The sequence below is a fragment of the Struthio camelus genome, chromosome 17 (genome assembly GCF_040807025.1).
Source record: "Struthio camelus isolate bStrCam1 chromosome 17, bStrCam1.hap1, whole genome shotgun sequence".
In the NCBI taxonomy this organism is placed as follows: domain Eukaryota; kingdom Metazoa; phylum Chordata; class Aves; order Struthioniformes; family Struthionidae; genus Struthio; species Struthio camelus.
This window is the reverse complement of record NC_090958.1, coordinates 9,317,984-9,336,781: the sequence shown is the minus strand read 5'-3', so window position 1 is coordinate 9,336,781 and position 18,798 is coordinate 9,317,984. Positions and strand designations below refer to the sequence as shown.

Genomic DNA, 18,798 nt, shown 5'->3' with positions numbered 1-18,798 from the left:
ACCAGTGAAACCCTTAAACGTGTTCCCGGGAAGAGTGTAATACTGGAACACTTAACACTGAAAGTCTTTAAGAAAAAGTGATATAACCATCTGCCAGGAAATCCTGTTGGAAAAGAGAAAGGACTAGATGAGTTCTTGAGGTCTCTTCCAAGCCCTATTTTTCTGTAATTTTTTTTAACAAAATCTCTGCCAGTGTGCCTTCTAGTGCAGCAAATTATCTCCATACAAGCAGAACAGAATTACTGTATAGCCTGAAATCTTTTATTCAAAATATTGGGACTCTGATCTCCAAGTATGCCTCTGTAGATAGCTGCAGCTGTGAGAGCAGACTTATTTCAGATACATCAAATATGTCCTTATAGTTTTGTAGCTCTCCAGCACTTTTGGGTGTGGAAAAAGATGATCTGGATGTGCATAAATCACTGTCACAGTTGAGAGCATTGAAAAGCTTTATATCCAGTGAATGTTGGTGATGCTGGTTTTAAGTTATGCGTTTCGTAAAAATGGGAGAAAGGAATCAGTAAATATAGCTTGTAAAGTAACTAAACTAAACTCTTTCTCCTCATGGCAGCTGTTATCCCAAATCTCCTTCAAGGAGAGAGAAGTATTGCTGAGTGGCAGCTGTTATTTGCCAGCTGACTAACTGCTGCCATGTGTGTAAAATAGGCAGCTTCTTTTCTCTTTTCTTGTCTCTCCCTTCAGCAGCATCTTTTCGTCCCTTCTGTTCATCCTGTCTTTCCTGGTGTCACCCCATCTGTTGCTGTTTTATAACCCACCCACAGTCGTCCCCTCCTTCCCTCCCCCTGTGAAAATGTGCATTTAATAGTAGAAGCCTGAGACTTAGACTCTTCCCACTCCCACCCCAGGAGGAAACTAGGAAACAAGAGGAACGGGGAACTCAGCAGGAACCTGATCTTTCATTATGTGGGATATCACCAGATTTAACCTGCACAGCTCCATGGCCAGTGTTCTGTATGGAAGCAGACTTTCTCATTGCCCTCCTTTAAACAGGCTGGATGTGTATAGTCATCAAAAAAAAAGCAGAGTACAGGCTTCAAGCTGTCAAAGTTTAGCTAAATTTTGCACTAAATATTGAAGTTAGTTCAGAAAGCAATAGAAGAATTTAAATAAAAGAAATCTGAAGTACGGCTTCCAAAAAGTAGACTAGGAGATTGCTGTGAGGTTTTTATTTTGTTTCTGAATATGCCTTTTGTTGTGTTGCTATTCAATTACAAATTATTGTGGTTTTATACAGATGATGTATGCAGTACTCGTTGCTACTGCAGTGTTAAAATGTCTTATCATTTAAATCTTCATCCGTGTCATGTAGTATGTTATGTGTAGTTAGATGTAATCATCCTATTTTTGTGTTTGTCTTTGCCTGATTGCTTTTGCAACCAATATTGCCCGTGCTGCCTCTAACCTTTACACAAATCTCTGTTCCCCAGGCATTCTCTTCCTGCTTTTACCTGTCACGGCTTGCTTTTAATAATTGGCAAAACCTGCATGATAAACTCACTGGGAAAGCCTACTTGCTTCATGCTGCGGGAGAAGTCCCACTTCATCGTTTGTTGGTCCTGTAATTCTGCAAATGCTATAATGCTGCACTGTGTGTGTGTGTGTAAATGGGGGTTCTCAACTTCCTGATGAGCCAAAGATGATCTCTAAGACTCTTTTTGCCCCAAGCTGTCACTTGTGCCAAACTAAGTGAGCTTCAAAGAGGGAGTGGATGTTTCTGTGCATAAAAAGAATGTCCACATTGCATTTTGTAAATGAAACTCTTATCCTTCAAAATTCCCTTTCTTACAGTTTAGAATGAAAGCTTCATGTCTGCAGTACGTGTGCCATTCTAGCACATGGTGCTGGATGTGCATGGGGACTGTTTACGAGGCTACATGAATGATGAATCAGATCCATTCTGTTTCAGTATGCTCAGTTTTTACTTTTCCCCAATTTAACCTGTCTCTGAATTTTATTTTGTAATAGTTGGAGTGAAAGCACTTAGTATGAGGTTATATAAAAAGGATTTGACTAAAGAAATGGAACACTGGTAAGCAACTCTATTGCTCTGCACTTCAAGATGGAAGAACAGCAGCAGTACAGGACTGCAAGTTACTGAAACACATTGATCTGTGCAGCTGGACAAAACAAGCTCTCATCTTTGACTCATTTTTATAAGAGAAGTCCCTTCATACACTGAGAGGACCTTATTGTCCTCAAGAAATTACCTGCTCCCATGCAAAACTGCAATTCTTTTTTGTTTTTAATATGTGCATTTTGATAAAGAGCTGAATGTTGTCTTCTGTTATGGGTGGAACTTGTCTCAGGAATGAGAGCTGTGAGATACAAGTGATGCATCATGCTTCTGACTATGAATGAAGAAGAATGCTCATACCTGCAAGTAAAGATAAAAAGAGAGAAATTGAGGCATGCAGGAAGCATAAAGATATACAAAGAGTCTATACATCCACAGCCTGTGAATAACCCATCTTTATTGCATGGGAAAATAAGATTTTTTGTTTATGTAGGCAGTTATCCATAAACTGTGAATGGTGCAGCAGAATTGTTCTTTACTGTAAACTAAGTTAGTATGTTACTTCTCGGGAGAGCTTTCTATGCTGCTCAATTCAGATTTTTGACTTATAGCTGAATATTTATCCCATTTCAGGTACCTTCTTATACTAACTTGGCATACGTTTTCCTTCTGATATCTGAAGCGTTGTTGTTCAGAAAAAAATGCATTATACCCTACTGACTTTCTGAGCATGTTGTCTTCCCCCAGATGCAGCTATTTCAGAGGTCTTCTCCCTCCCTCTTTAATTTCCAGAAAGTTTCAAGGAATGGAGGGCAGACAGCATGATTACTGAGCTGCATTGCGATTTCATTGACAAAGGTGGCATTTCTCGTTTGTATGGGCAGAATGAAGCTGTACTTTAACTCCCTTGAGAGCAAATTATGTAAGTTTGTACAGTGAGCATAGTCTCTCTGATCAGCATGTCTATCAGTAAGAGCTTTGTCATCAGGATTGTACATCTGGTCCAGGCCACTCTGCACTTTTACACATCACTAGCTCTTCAGTGATTCAGGTATCTTCTTCTGTGAGTGGACGCAGTTTAGGTAACGAGGAATGTTCCACAGGGCTTATGGTGCATATGGAAGAATGCTGACATTGGGTAATGGCTAGTAAAGTATTGAGCCTTTTTTTTTTTTTCTCCAAGTTTCATTTTTTTTAAATAAAATACTCATTTAGATTCCCCAAAGTTAAAACAACTTCTTCCAGTTAATTGGTAGGCATGCAGGTGTTGGGCCTGAATATTAATGATGCAAAGCGATGAAGGCTTTCTCTAGTATGGAACTATAGCACAGAAGTAAAGATTTTGAAATCAACCTAGTAAACCTATTTTATTCAGGATAAGATTAATCTTAAAAGTATTTTAAGATTAGAGCTAAGTCAAATGGGATACAGAGATATATTGGCTACTCGGTTATCCAAGTGCCTGAAAGGATCTCTCCCTGATAAAATAAAGCTCTTGGCAGTGCAGATGAAAATACAAGTTCCTATTTCCTGGTGACATCTCCTCTCCATCAAAATCTAATAGTTGTTTTGTTATTAATGTCTTGGAAAGTAACAAAAGCTCACTTTTATTTGTGGTAACCTTTTCATATCTTCTGTCCGGTACTGTTCTCTGTCAAGTGTTGACAGAGTAGATGACATAGACTGACATAGTTTGTGACGTTTCAGTGACTTCTGAGTATATTATAAGGAATGAGTACTAAACATACATTGCTCCACAGTGCCATTTTATTCTTAATCTTTAGAAATAAGCATGAGGTTCTTAACTTTACATCAAGTTGATATGTCAGTTGGTCAGGCGGTTTGAAAACTTTCTAAAACTTAGGATTAAGTAACGAAAAGTAACAATGCAAAATACAGTAATAACAAAGAGAATCTGATGTCAGGACATACTTTTTAAATAGAAATTTTGTTGCACTTGTTTAGGCACAATTTAATAGTCCTTTTTCCCTCTTCGTCTCCACCAAGGCTAATAATATTGGGAATCTTAGTGCAGAGAGACACTAATAGCCAGTGTCATTTTCTTTTATGCTAACTTTGGAAATATTAGGAGACTTTACTGGAAGGGACCTCAAAAGAGTATTTAGTCCTTTATTATGACCTCCATTTAAATAAGAGATCACTTAAGCTTTTCAGAAAAGCCTACCAAATTGCTTTTGGAGATGGGAGGAACTGAGAAAATACTTCAGGTAAATAAAATGCTAAAAGTAATTGTTTTGATACCCTTAAATTACACTGAATTGCATTAAATTGTCTTTAATTATAGCAGTAATAGTTAAAAAGCACTAATATGCTCCTTGGATTTGCATTTTTCAAAAAGACAGGTATCAACAACAGTTGGGAACTAGCAATCACTTCTCATGTCTCGCAGACTGCAGTGGTCTGTAGTGTGTCAGTTGAGTAACAGTAATCTAATCCATATCCCTCTCTCAACCACAGTCAATTATTATCAGATGAAGCAAAAGCTTTATAATACATGAAATGAATATAAAACTTATACTACACAGACACAAACCATATATTTGCGAGTTAGTTATATATACGAGTGACTCATACGTGAGAGTACTATAAGAATATAGTACTTTCATGTATGAAATGTGTATAAACTATGTTTTTAAAGCAGAGTTAGGGTAGGACTTGGTGCAACTGCATAAGTTCTGCATCACAAACTGCAGCGTTTAACTATTGACGGAACTTTTTTGTTGTATGAAGGTACATCTGGGATAACCTACCAATGAATAATGAAAGCTCTTAGTTACGTTATGGCTGTTTATCCTTGAAACCGTCCAATGATTCTGTGCCTTCTCTATGCTACTTTTAACTGTATGTAACAGTTAGAGATGAGGGGGAAAAAGTAACTTTTTCGCTGCAATTAAAACACGGTGCCTCTTGCTCCGTGGTCAGTGAATTTGAAGAACAGTTACTATAGTTTTATTTCAGTTTATTTCAGCTATTTGGAAATACACTCCCGTCTTTTTGAAGCTAAACAAGCCCAGTTCTCCCAGTGTTTCCTCATAGACCGTGTCATTGATGTCTTAGCATTTTTTTCCTTCTCATCTGAATTCTTTCTAGGAAGTCAATGCATATATTTTTTTTTAAGTGGGTCCCAAATACAGACACTGTAATTAAGCATAACTTTTATTAGTGCTTAGTAGAGTAGAATGATTCTCATTTATGTTGTGTGAAGTTACTGATTATACATTTCAGTGTAATAGTTTGCTGGGGGTTTTTTGCTTGTTGTAGTTTTTGGTTTTTTGGTTTGGTTTGGTTTTTTTGCAATAGCATGACATCTTGGTTCATATTCAGTTTGAGAATTACTGACTTTCTACAGGCACATGTGAATTCATGTGCATGCAAACATGCACATGGTCTTTTCTGGAAAACTGCTATGTCTTTATTTGCTCACCGTTCTGTTTTTGTGCAGTTGATTATTCTTATCTAGATGCAGTCAGTTCTGCATGCTCACGTGTCCTGTTTCCGAAGACTGCATCTCCAGTTCATTGAGATCACTTTCAATACTAATTTCTGCCAGAGTTTTTGATAGTCCCTCCCCGCTTAGTGTCATGTGCGCGTGTAGTGAGTGTTCCCTCTGTTCAGTCATCCAAGACACAAATGAAAAAATTGAATCATGCTAGACTTGGAACAGAAACTTTCAGGGCCTTTCTTTATGCATCTTCTCATACTAACAGTGAACCATTAATTAATACTCTGTGTGCAGCTTTCCATCATTAATAGTTTCACTTTATACTCTGTATAAGACTTCTGTGTGCTCATACCTTGGTTATGAGACTTCACTATTAGATTGTCCGAAGTCAAACTATAGGGCACCTGCTGCTTTTGCCTCACTTGAAAGATCTGTTCTGTGGTCTGAACATTGGTCTGACCTGATTTGTCTATGATAAATCCATGTTTTCTGTTACTGATCCTATTATCTTTTTCATAGGCAGATTTATTTATTTATGTACAATTGCTTTCCTGGAAATTGAAGTGAAGCCAGCTGGCTAATAGTTTCATGTCCCCTCCTTTTGACCTTTCATCTTTTGTAAAGACAGGTACTATATTTTCTGTTTTCCAGTCCCTGGAATCTTACTCTGTGACTGCTGAGAAGTTATTGCTAATAACTATGATTGCTGCTGCTAATTCCTGAAGTACCCTAGTGTTTTTCATCATGCCCATTTATTGGTTTGAAAGCATCTACTGCATTCAAGACGTATCTAAAATAATAGGAAGTAATGTCAGCACCGCTTGTTTTTCAGTGATTAAGGAGCCCAGCACTAATATCACTAAGATTTTTTTCACACAGTAAGTGTATTGAGGGGGAAAAAAAAAAAAAAAAAAAAAAAGGAAAATGAACATATACACCCCCACATATACTCTAGATTTTAGTAGAAATTTTAAGTTAAAATAGCTAGCTATCATTTGAAAGGAGGTATTTACATTTGCTACTTCTGGGGGATGAACTTCACTGCCATGCATACATTTGAAATGTAACATGCTAACTCTCACATATTGGTCTAGCAGTTCTTGATGTACGTTTTAATGCTTCTTCTGTCATAACCTATGCATCAGAACCGACCTCCAAGCTTACGGCAACATTTGGATATTTGAAATTTTTTTTTTTTTCTTCTCTAGCTAGTAATTCACCCTCTTTGAACAAATGCGGATGCTCCCTTAAAAACCAAGGGAGCTACTGTAAGTGTTTTTGTGATGACAACTGGGAGTTCAGTGGTATCCATTTGCACCACAGAATATTAAAGCTTTATAAATGAGTCACTGAAAGCTTGATTGACCTCTCTTCAGAATCTTTCTCTTCCCATTCTCTGTAATTATATACTTTCTATACAAAACTTGTCATCAGTAACCGACCATAAAACTTTCAATTAAGAAGAAAAAAACACTGTTTTCCCCATTCCTTTTTAAGATGCAGTTTTATTAAGATTTGTTTATTGGATAGGAATATTTTCTTTGTGTGTCAATGAAAAGCCTAAGAATTGCATTAAACTTTGTTTAAATTTTTTTGAATCTTGATAAGCAAAACCTGATCTGCAAGCTGAAGGTCTGAAGAGGGATTTAGCTTGATAAAAGAAATTCATAGGAGGCCCTTAGCTCTCTCCTGAACATGTGCAATTTGAATGGAAAGGAAGAGATTTAATTAAATTATCAGCTCATCTCAAGCCAGGGCCTTTGCTGTTTTTATTTTGCTTCTTGACCCTATCGAGAAAATTAATTAATAAGGCTGCAGTGGGACTACCTAGACAGTGACTATACCATGCCTCTTGGTTAAGCTATTCCTGTACCTTAATAAGAAACTGTTATCTTGATCTACAGATTTAGAAAGAATGGCCTGTATGGGAATTGTGTTTCAGATGCTGAGTTCTGCTGGCACAGTGTTACAGAAAAATGCCAGTTTTCCATCCCAGTAGGAAAAATATGTATATATCTTTCTGTCTTTCTATTGGAGATATTAAATTGCTTTTTTCAGTCATGTAGGTTTGCTTCTGACAACCCGATAGATAAGGACTTGCTTATATCGGGCTGGTTTGAAATGTATCAGACATGGGTGAAACGTTTTAACTCGCCTGTTCCTTCTAAGGTACAAATATTATCTCTCATAGTTGCAATCCTGTACAGCTAACTGTCTTACACTGTAACAGGTATCAGCAGATTAACAGCTTTGTTCTGACTGTAGTGTAATCGGTGGCCACCGTACGCTGCACCACCCGAGTATATCTGTCAAGGCTGAGTTACTTCTCTTATTCTTCTATCTGCTGCCTTGAGGTCTAAGAGTTTTCCTGTCTGTCTTAGACCTAGTCCTTTGGGTTGTTTATTTGCCATATCAAATCATCTTTCAGAACGTTTAGTGAACAGCATCTAACGCTTCCAGGATAGATGGCATCAGTGATCGGTCCTGTCTTGTCCTCTCTATAGATACTGATTCTTCTCTCCTTCACAAGCAACTTTTACCAGTAGTGCTGTCCCTGGTTTTCTCTTATCAAATGGGTTTTGATTGTGTCAGACTCAAAAAAAAAAAATTATAGAGGGTGCTTTTCAAGACAAATGGCACAGTAAAACTGCAAAATAGGATAGGACCATACAACATTTGAAATATTGCATCCTCAACTGCTTGTCAAAGTTGAGCATCGTTTTTGTTGAACCAAGTTCTAGGATTATATTCTTGGAAGAAATCTGCTGGGGGGAGGGGGGCGGCACCATAATACAGTTCAATATGTTCAATGATGCCTTATGAAAGAAGACTTTGAGGTTTTCATTTCTTCCTGCAAAGAGGTGAGGTGAAACTGATATACTGAAGCAGACAAATTAATATAAATACCTCTTCTACAACAGAATGGGGGGTTGCTATGGATCCTGTGTTGCATTTGGAAGATTTGCAGAGTGGCTGCAGTTCTGTGTTACTGTTACCAAGATGCAAGTAACAGCTTGATGAGGATGAAATAAAGCATTTCTTCTTTATCTGTTTTGCAGAGAGGAGTCAGGATAGCACTGCAGCAGTGCTCTCTGACTCCAGTTCCACCCAGGATATGTTTAATGAGCCTGCCAGTTCTCAAGACAGCCTGAGGAAGTCTTACACAGAGAAGAGGATTTCTACTTCCTGTTCTGAGGCGTTGATACCCACCAAAGAGACCCCAGGATCTACAGAGGAAAAGAGTATGACCATTTTAATAGATAGGGTCAGCTAGTATATTTTAATTAAAATGTTTCTTCCAGCAGGTGGAAGCATTGAAAGATGCTGCACTGTGAGTGAGAGTTTTAACTAGATGCTATTGCCGTGTGTATGTGTGTGGCTTAAAATTAGAACCATGTATTGTTCATATGGCCATCATCCCAATTTGCATTATTTTAAAACCTTCTGAACTGAAGAATCATGTGATAAATTGCTCTCTGTGATAGCCCTGTGACTGACTTTCCTTTTTTCCTTGGACAGTGATGCTGTTTTTGTTCTGGCCCAATAACAGGCTGCTCTTCGGTACCTAGAAGAGCACAAGTAATGGAGTTAGACATTTTATTCCACTGAATATTTTATTTCAGCGGAGAAGTGGGATTGCTCTCGGCCACAGTTTTCCATATAAAATACCTAAGCGTTCCATATTCCACTGGAAAAATTGTTTCAAAAAAATTGTTTTTACACCTTCCAGTATCCATTAGCTGGAATTTCCCTCTCTTTCTGCACAGCTGGATGTGGTAGCAGGGCGACTGGACTTCGTTAGGGAAAGAGAGATGGAAAACGAGAGTGGTGTGTTAATTTTGCCCATGCTTCTGGATTGCGTGCCCTTTGAAATGTGGGCTGATAAGTCTTTTCTGCCAGTTCAGACTGTACTTTAGCTTCTTTCAATTTCATAGATACACAAAGCATGGTAAATGATTCATTTCATGATCTCAGTGGGAACAAGTGCCTGCTAATCATTTCTTTTATTAATATTGTGTATAAGAAAACAAGCTACAAAAGTATTTTTATAAGAATATTTTACTTTAGTCTTGTCTGAGTTAAGTCTGTGGTGATATGTTTGCATGTGTATAGTGGGGTAGATACCAGTCACTAAATTTATAAAATAGTACTTGTATTATTATTAATTCTAGCAAACTTCAGGAACTGAATTAAAAACATGTCTCTTCTTCAGACTTGCAGTAAGTTGTGATATTGTCATCAGCTGTATGTCTGGAAAACTGTGTTGAATGCATGTTTGCATTAATAATTATTGCAACAAATATTGTATCTGAAAAGTACCTTTCTGACTTAAGTACAAATACTATTGAATGTCAGGGTTTATTAAAGCTTAAAAAGCTTAAATAATACCTGTATGGGTTTTTTTATTCATTATATGCGTTAAGTGGAAAATATTTGCCCGTGCTTTCCTTACCTGTGCTGCATGAGCCGCTAAAAGTTTTTCCATTTGTTTGAATTGTCTGAGGGATAATTAAATGACAACACAATCCAAAAGCAAAGCAATCTCTTTATAGACTAAAGGCCATATATGAAGACTTGCCATGTATAAGGTACATGGGGAAAAAATGCTTTCAGGAAGTGTTTGATGATTCATACTATAATATTATCTGTAGAGTAACATGATGGTAGATGGATTTCTTCAAGCAAATTTTGAAAAATTTCTGGTCTGGAAAACATGCTTGACTTGAAGTTCAGCCTTATCAGAGAAAAAGTTAAGGAACAGGTTCATCCTTGTTTAGACCTTATCTCCCAATGGGCTAATGGAAGAGGTTCTTTATCTGAGCAAAGACAGTAACATTCTGTGACAAAAAAAATCAAAGCTGAAAAAATGTAAACTGCATGTCATGTGCATGTTTTCAGCAGTAAGGGCTAGCTAACATGAAATGAGGAAGTTTCCACTGTAACAAATGTTTTCTAATATAAGATTTGGTATCCTTCAAGAAAAGATGAGTTGACTGAACTATGATTACTGAGTTCACCCCAAAATATTTGGGTGTAACTGTAGGTCCTGTATTATCCAGAAGGCCAGATTAGTTGATCTCTTTTTTTTTTTTTTTTTTTCCTGAGCCTAAATCATATTCTAAAATTGTGTTCTTCCAGATAGATTGTTAAAATAATAAATTTCACTTGTCAGGATAATTTTATTTTTCTGTTCCTTCTTTCTTTCTTTGCAGTATATATATTTTTTTAATTTAATTTTTTCTTTTGCTTCTCCCTCCCGCCCCCATTCTCTTCCAACACTATTTAACTCCTACATTGGGTAAGACAGGCTGAATTACTACTATTGCTCAGGGAAAAGCCCTAAATAAAGATGACAGAGAGATCAGTGTGTGTGTGTGGCTCTGTTAATGAGCTGAAGATGACTTATTTATTAAACACCAAGAGTAGTCATAATTTTTTCAGGAAGCACTAGGATAATTCTGTGTATACTTTAATGAAGAAAGGGATTACCATTTGTTTTATATCATTTTTGTCATGCAGTCTTCTGTTAATGTTCCAGTTGCAGGAAAATCAGAAGAGCTGCTGGAGAGCTCGGAATCTTACCATTCTGCTGAGCCTACTGGCCAAAAAGTTCTGCTGGATCCTCAGTCTGCTGCTGGCAATCCCATCAAAGCTGCGATCCCCCCACCTTCCCAGTGGGACTGCAAAAAGAAACCTGAACCTTGTGGAGATGCATCTGAATTTCCTCAGTGTCTTCCAGCAGACCTTGAAGAGCAGCGGAAGTTCCTGACGGAGCAGTGTATTGCCTCCTTTTGTCTGTGTCTCAGCCGCTTTCCCCAGCACTACAAGAGCCTCTACAGATTGGCTTATCTCTACACATACAGCAAAACACACAAGGTGAGACAGACCACTTATACAGTAGCTGTTTGGCTATTGGTTTATTGCTTGAGTAAGTACACAATATTGCCATTTGTGTGGATTCAAGAGTCTCAGTATTAAAATGCAGCAGATAATTTGTTTACTCCAGTTTGGACTGAAAATATGCTTTAGGAAATCTGCTGCTCCTTCATCATTTATAATTCGTGTGTGTGAGGCCAGATGAGTAGGAAATTCCTTTTTTTATTATTGAACTAAGTTTTTTTTTTTTTTTTTTTTTTTTGGCCAGTCAGCAAAAATAGCTTTTAGATATATCACACAAATGATTTTGTACTTGTAAAAATGACAGTAATTATTTCTTTTAACGAATAAGTGGACTGAAAAGTGACTTGAAAGCAGAAGTTCATCAGTATTGATGTAAAAACACATCAGGTAATACAGATATACTTTCTGGGTATCTTAGGTCTTCATCTGTAGAATGAAAGTTTTCCTAGTGCCAGTGCATGGAGACAATTAATGCATTAGGCCCACTTTTTAAACAACACCTATACAAAATTGTATACTTAATTTTGTATGTGTGTTCATACAATGAACACACGTAAGGTGAGAGTGGGTGCTTCAAAATGGAAGCTTTGATGTTTCTGTAGGTATGTGACAAATGCAAGCATAACATTTCTTGCTGCATTCATGAGATTTCATGTTACTGTGTAGGGTAGGGTAGTGTATTTTAGCTATAAGGAAATAAAGTGGTTCCTCAAAAATGATACTTCCTAGTCAATCAGCAGTATTTTCACAGAACTCTGAAAGGGTTCCAGGTTATTTTGAAAGGATTATTCTGGAGCAATCCAGAAAAAAAGTTAATATAAAGCCACCAGGAAAATAGAACTATCGTATATCTACCTCCCATCCTTTGATTGGGGAAGGCCCAAGATTAACACCTACGTGCATTCTATTTATCTCCTAGGAATAAGTGCCTTTTTATAATACTGTGCACAGGGTTAGTGTAGCCACCTGATGACTGTTTAGATATAAAATCCTAACTATACACCGTGGTTGAAGTAAGAAATAAGGCTTGACAGAAATACAGCTTGAAATGCTCCAAAGTGAGACATTGCATTTTTTTTGTCTCCTGCTCCTTTATTTTGTGTTTTCATCTCCTTGAGTATAACAAAATTATTTGCTATTTAGAAATCACTGAATAAAAGTCAGTCAGAGGCCCTGTTATGCACAAACCTGTGATACTAGTTTAAACAAGACATAAGTATCTTGGTCGCTGTAATAGCATGAGTGCATATTTGAGGTGAAGGTAAAATAACTTTCTTCTTCCAGCATGACTCTTGCATGTTCTACACAGTATAATTAATTTCAAAGGCCTTCTGCTGTTAATTAACATTCTTCTAAGTTAAAATCATCATTTATTTTAGATTGAGCATGTTTATTTTATGTTCAGAGCTGGTAACAGCATTGCAAAGAGGATTATCTCCCACGTAATTAAGCAGTATCTGTAATGCACACATACTGTATTCTCCTTTTGAAAATGGTAGATGGATATCATTGCAGGAGACTGGTAAAATGCACTGCATGTGCATGCTGTAGAACTTAGTCCACAGGAACTATGATTTTCATACTTCTGCTATGCTAATCCTTTGTCTTTCTGAAGTATGAGTTAGTAAAATGTGTGTGTGTATGTTCTAATTCATCAGTTATTTGACTAATTGTGATCATCAAGGTTTGAGCCACATATTTTGTACTTGGAAGTCTTGTGTCATGTCATATGCTGCAATGCATTGCTTCCTGAATTCTCTTCCCAACCTGTATCAAAGCTTTTATGAGTTGAATTTCCTCCCAGTATCCTAATACTGGAAGGGAAGGGAAGGGAAGCAAATCGTCCTACTTAGTACCCGTAGTAGAAAACATATTAACAGTACTGCTTCAAATTGAGCAGCAACGTGTATTAGCAGTCAAACATAAGGTGTTGAATATTTGGCTGTACAGTGATTATCCAGGAAAATAGGACCATTTTTTAAAGAAAGCTTGTTTTGAAACATTCTTATGCTGTTTGTATGTGACAGTTGTTAATTCCTTCAAGGAGGTAATCATTAAGAGGAGCTGTAGATTCTCGCAATCTGTCATTACTGCTGCTGACAAATGATTGTGTATCAACATTCAAAAAGAAAAGCTGCTGTTTTCAATTCATTGGTTCAAATAGCATGTCCTTGCCTGAGGAGCTACTTGCAGAATATTTCTTTTCAGTTTCTTTTCTCCTGATGATGTCTTTCCTTTGTTCTTTATCTCTCTCTACATATAAACATGAGCTTAGGGATTTGTGATGTTTTTCTATATGAAACACAGAGTTGTCTAAATCTCTCTCCTCTTGGAACTCAACAAACTTGAATCTTGCCTGTTTAAGCCCAGTAGTTATCAGATTTAACTAGGACTGCTGGGTTTTACTGTCCTTTTAAAATTATTTTTGCTGCATGAGAAACAACTACTCAGCAGTGTTTTTAAAAAAAAAAAAAAAATCTTCCTACTAATATATATATGTACACTGCATACTTTCATGAGGTCATAATTTTCTTTTTTATACTACTGATTCAACTTCTTTCATAGAGCAGTGTCAAATATCTGTGATATAATGATACACTGATATATCTTTGGTGGGAGTTTTACTCCTGAGCAAATTTAAAACGCAAGAAAGCAGCTACTGCAGCAATAACCAGAGTGAGAAGAATACTTAGATATCCTGGTAACAAGCTCAATGTTTTTTTTTGTTTGTTTGTTTGTTTTAAAAAGCTAGATGAATTAGATCAGGTTGAGGTGCTGTTGGGGCAAACCAGACTAGTGGTAAGTTTTAGAAAGCTGAGATTAATTTTAAAATGCATACAACCATGTTGGAAAATTCAGCATTTATGTGCCAGGAATTTGTATGAAGAATTTAGACTGATGGCCAAAATTCATGGTTGGCCAGGAGAGCAGAAGATTGGCAGGCCTCCACAGTGCATGGAACAACAAGCTCTCCATGTGCAAGCTGTTTTCTCCCATGTTACTCTATTACCGATTTTGCTGTTTGGCGATTAGTAAAAATAGTCATTGGGGTTTTTTGTTTTTTTTAACATCCTTTTGAAAATCTTTCAACGTTTTGTTTGGCTACACGTTCTGTTTTCTTCCCCCCTCTAAAATTCTGCTTTCTCTTTAGAGGCTATTTCTCTTTATTTTATTCTGTTATCACAGCCAATTTGATACATAGCTGCATTTTTTTTCATGTTGAATAAATGTGCAGGAAAGTGAGGGTGAATTTTCAGAAGATGTTATTTTATTGCCATTTTGGGCAGTGTTTTTTAGTTTCACGTTCACCTTGTCTTTCTGTCTTGAAAGGAGTCCTCATCCTTTGTGATGATAGATATCTGTCTCCAAAATGGCAAGACATTGTTCATCAGTTTAATTAACAAGTTCTGTGAAAATTGAATATTATGTTGTCATGGATTGGAACATAGAGTGGGTCTGATATTCTTCAGTCAACAGATTGTCAGGAAATAAAAATACTTGCATACTTTTTTTTTTTTTTTAATGCAATGAAAAATATTTTGCAAATCCTTGAAGTTGCTTCTCATGGACATTGTATGACTTAGTTTCTCTTAAGTTTATATCGTCTATTATGTCTGTTATTAACAGAGCCCTTAATGATTTTTAACAATTATTTGCTACCATCATGGTGTACTATGAGCACTATAAAGCTGGAGTACTTGCCAACTGGTACAGTTCATTAGCTGATCCACAGTGTAGTCACTGACTGAATGTGGCAGTTGACTTGTTTTGTGGAGTAATTTTAAAAAATATTAGAAAAATTCCAGTATCCTGGTATGCATTACAGCTGTTTTTATACTATCTCAGGTGAATTGTCCTCTGCTACGTTTGCAAGATGAGGTTATGAATTTTGGTTCAGAAAGACAGTATGAATTCACTGCCATATCATTCTGTCCGTAGCTTTTTTAATAATAATCATCCATCACCTGGATGGAGATGTACTGATTTATGCAGTTTAAGGCTTGTGATGCTGAGTCCGGATTTGGACCCAGTAACCGTGATGCACTTCACAACAGAGACATCAGGGCCTGCCTGACTGTACTGGCAAGGTGTGTTTTATGTCGTCATTCCCAAGACGACAACAGTGGTTGTGTTGATAATTACCATTGTGTGAGTCTTTCTAATTCAGACTACATCAATTAATGTCAGGTGTAATGTCATGTCAGTACTGTGAACTGTTCAATCAAACCAGGCATAATGCACACTTATAAAAATTACCAATTATATGTATACTTCATATGTATACACGCATACAGACAGGCGTAACATGTAAGCTTAATAAATCTAAGCATTTCAAGTAGCAACAGTGTGGTGGTAATGGTTCATTTAAAATGTTACCCATCAAGGTCCAATAGTCTGTTTGTTCTTCTTTTGTTTGATGCTGTAGCACTAGCTCTTAATGAGACAAAGCCTAACAGCTTATAAAAGAAAATAGGGCCAAGGATTAAGGGCATATATTAGGACATCTTGTATACCCCTCCGCAACGCTTCAGAGTTCCTGGGTTAGGTAAAGGTGGGCTTTTGACACCATGGAGTTAAGGGGTATCCATCTCCGAGGTGATTCAGATTTCCACTTACCTGACCATAAGAGATTTTCCTTTTCCATTTTGACAGTGCAGGTAAACTTTTCTGCAAGTTACTGTCAGTCATCTTGCCTTTGAATCTTGGGGTGATGAGGATGTGGGAGGCAATTGCTGAACTGGAAAGAGTACGTTATAATTGCCCTGAGTCAGACAGCTAAATCCAGCACTTCAGACTGGCAAACAGTGTGCCAAGAGGAATAAATCCCTTTTGCTGTGTCCTGGATCCCTTCACCCACTCCTAATAACTCCTTCAGCTGAAAACTAAGTGGAGCAGGCTGTGAAATCTAATGAGTTGAGACTTGCTCCGGTATATTTACTGGGAATAACTGATCATGCTGATTTAAGAAGGGCAGTGGAAAATCTGTAACTACATCTTTTATTCCCATTAGTTTTGATTGTGTGAAGTTACCGTGTAATTGCCCCATTTGTCTGAATGATCTTTTTTGCTCCTAGCTAGGTTACTGTCATTATCTTGTTCAATAAAAGCCTATGAATTATATGTACCAAATACATGCGTATGGATGGTCAGTATAATGTACATAGCACATCACCAGAGCATGAAACTACACTTAATGATCTCTTAACGTTTTCAGTATAAAACTTAGATTCAGGAATAATATCCATAGCTTAACTAAAAAAGAAGAAAACAATTTTTTAGACTTGGATTTTATGTATAAACTCTGGTGGTGGTGGTCTCTCTCATAAGGTTTTGTTTTGGTTTTTTAAGATAATTTTAACTGTAAGATTCATATCACATACATTAAGCAATCTTTTACTTTGTTTTCACAGCTAGTAGAATCTCTTTATGCTTCCCATTCCTTTGATTAATATAAAGCATTTATGTGCCTGGATCTTGAGGTTTATGATGGGCTTATTATCATTTTTGGTGGATTCTGATTTTATGCAAAACAGGCTGGTTGAAAGATCAAAGTCAACTGTAGGCTTGTTTATTACGATTTTTGTTTATATTCCATTTCACTATCAAAAGCAGTAGTACAGCGTTCTTTCTGGGATTTCAGTACTGTGAACTAGAGCCTCTGTGCGGTAGAGTTTAAGGAGGGGAACAGAAGAATGACCTGTGTTTGTACTTTTGTTTTGGAATTTTTTAATTGTTTAGCCTAACTCTTGGAATGGAGCAAAGTAAAACCACAGTCCTTACCAACTTTCAGCAATTCTTGACATTTACATGTAGATGGTTGGGATTTACAGTAGTCTTCTCTGTAGCTCCTTCCTCTTCTGTATGTGATCCAGCGTTGTGAGCTGGGAACGGGCTTGTGTGGACTGCTGAAGTGGCACTCTTCAGTGTCTTCAGTCTTCAGGCCGCTCTAAACAGAAGGGCTCTGCAGATGGCTGTAGTGTGTTTTATTTGTCCACGGTGCCACAAAAGCAGGCATCTCTCAACTCTCCAAGAACAGGAAATGCGCAGACTTGTGAAGTATGCTGCCATTAATTTTTTAAAGAAGATTGTACTGAGCAAAAATTTTAAGGCAAAAGATTATTTTCCTTAGAATTTTAAGCCCTTTAAAAAAAAAAAAAAAAAAGCTCTAAAAAATTGTTTAGTCCCTTACCAGTACTTTCCCCGTTAACTCACTGAGTAATACTAATCCAATTTGATGACAGGTGTAGAATTTTCCAAAGAGATTAAGTAAAACTACATGGATATCAATGGTGGAGAAGAGATAAAAGGCCTAAATGACTGTCACTACTAAAAGAAAGCTGTGGTTTAAGCTTAGAAGTTTAGGGGTTACTTCATCTGTTTGGCCTGCCGGCTGGCCAGGTTGTGGTTTTTTGAGCTCCAAACCGTGTTGTGGTGTCAGCTGCAGGGGGGGATGAGCTGGGGAACCCGAAAGGGCTGTGGGAAGGGGGGTGGCCCTCCGAGGGGGCTCGGTGCCTGGAGGACACCCTGGCCAATTCCTTCCCCTGTTCGGGGAGAAACTTCTTGTTTTACACAGAAAATGTTTTATTTTGATAACTATAATTCAACTTCTAACAAAAAGAAATTAAGATTTTTTTTTAATGCATTTACAGTTGAGATGTCTCTAAGTGACTGGAGACAGATGTTGGATTTCAAGGAAATGAAGAAAAGTCCAAGTCCATTAAAAAAGGGGAGGGGGGAGGAACCTGATGTTACGTGGTTGGATTGGGAAGCTTTAGAGCACTGATTGATCTTGCACCTATGCCGGGGCCGATGAGCCTGCACGCTCGCTCTGTGAAGCTAGCTTGCTTTTCTCCACAGAGGGACGTCACCCAGTCGCATGTCCAAACGCCCTCTGAAGCTTTAACTATCACCCAGCAGCTCCTGGGAAAATGAGAAATGAGCTTGTCGGTTAATAAATAAAAAGCTGGGGAACGTGCAGTACTTTGAAGCCGTGGTGCGAGCCCCGAGCGACTCACGTGCCCCTGCTCTTCCCCGCAGAACCTGCAGTGGGCCCGCGACGTGCTGCTCGGCAGCAGCAGCCCCTGGCAGCAGCTGAAGCACATGCCGGCGCAGGGCCTCTTCTGTGAGAGGAACAAGACGAATTTCTTCAACGTAAGTTTATACTGTTGATAAACATACCAGTACTTTCTCAGCCGTGGCTTAACACCTGCTTCTCTTCGCAAGGTTCGCTAAGGGGCGGTAACGTGGAATTGAGCGCAGGAGCATTAAATGAGCCACCCAAGCAGCAAAGAGGTGGAGTTGTATGACAGAGAAATTTGCTGGGGTTCGCCCCTCTGAAGGAAAACACGGAGAGGGCTTATTCCTGATGAGCTTAAAAAGACGAGGAGGGGAGCACCAG

At 37.8% G+C, this 18,798-nt stretch overlaps 1 protein-coding gene across 4 annotated transcripts in view; it reads left to right on the top strand.

The window, feature by feature from the left end:
* Positions 1-18,798, top strand: part of CABIN1 (calcineurin binding protein 1) — a 128,119-nt gene that overhangs the window by 39,798 nt on the left and 69,523 nt on the right. For 3 of the 4 annotated variants that reach the window (XM_068910841.1, XM_068910839.1, XM_068910840.1), the window contains 3 exons: positions 8,558-8,740; positions 11,038-11,375; positions 18,438-18,551. In XM_068910841.1, the coding sequence (XP_068766942.1) occupies positions 8,558-8,740; positions 11,038-11,375; positions 18,438-18,551 (635 nt within the window). The remainder of the gene's footprint in view (positions 1-8,557; positions 8,741-11,037; positions 11,376-18,437; positions 18,552-18,798) is intronic. The other variant, XM_068910842.1, reaches the window with a different exon arrangement.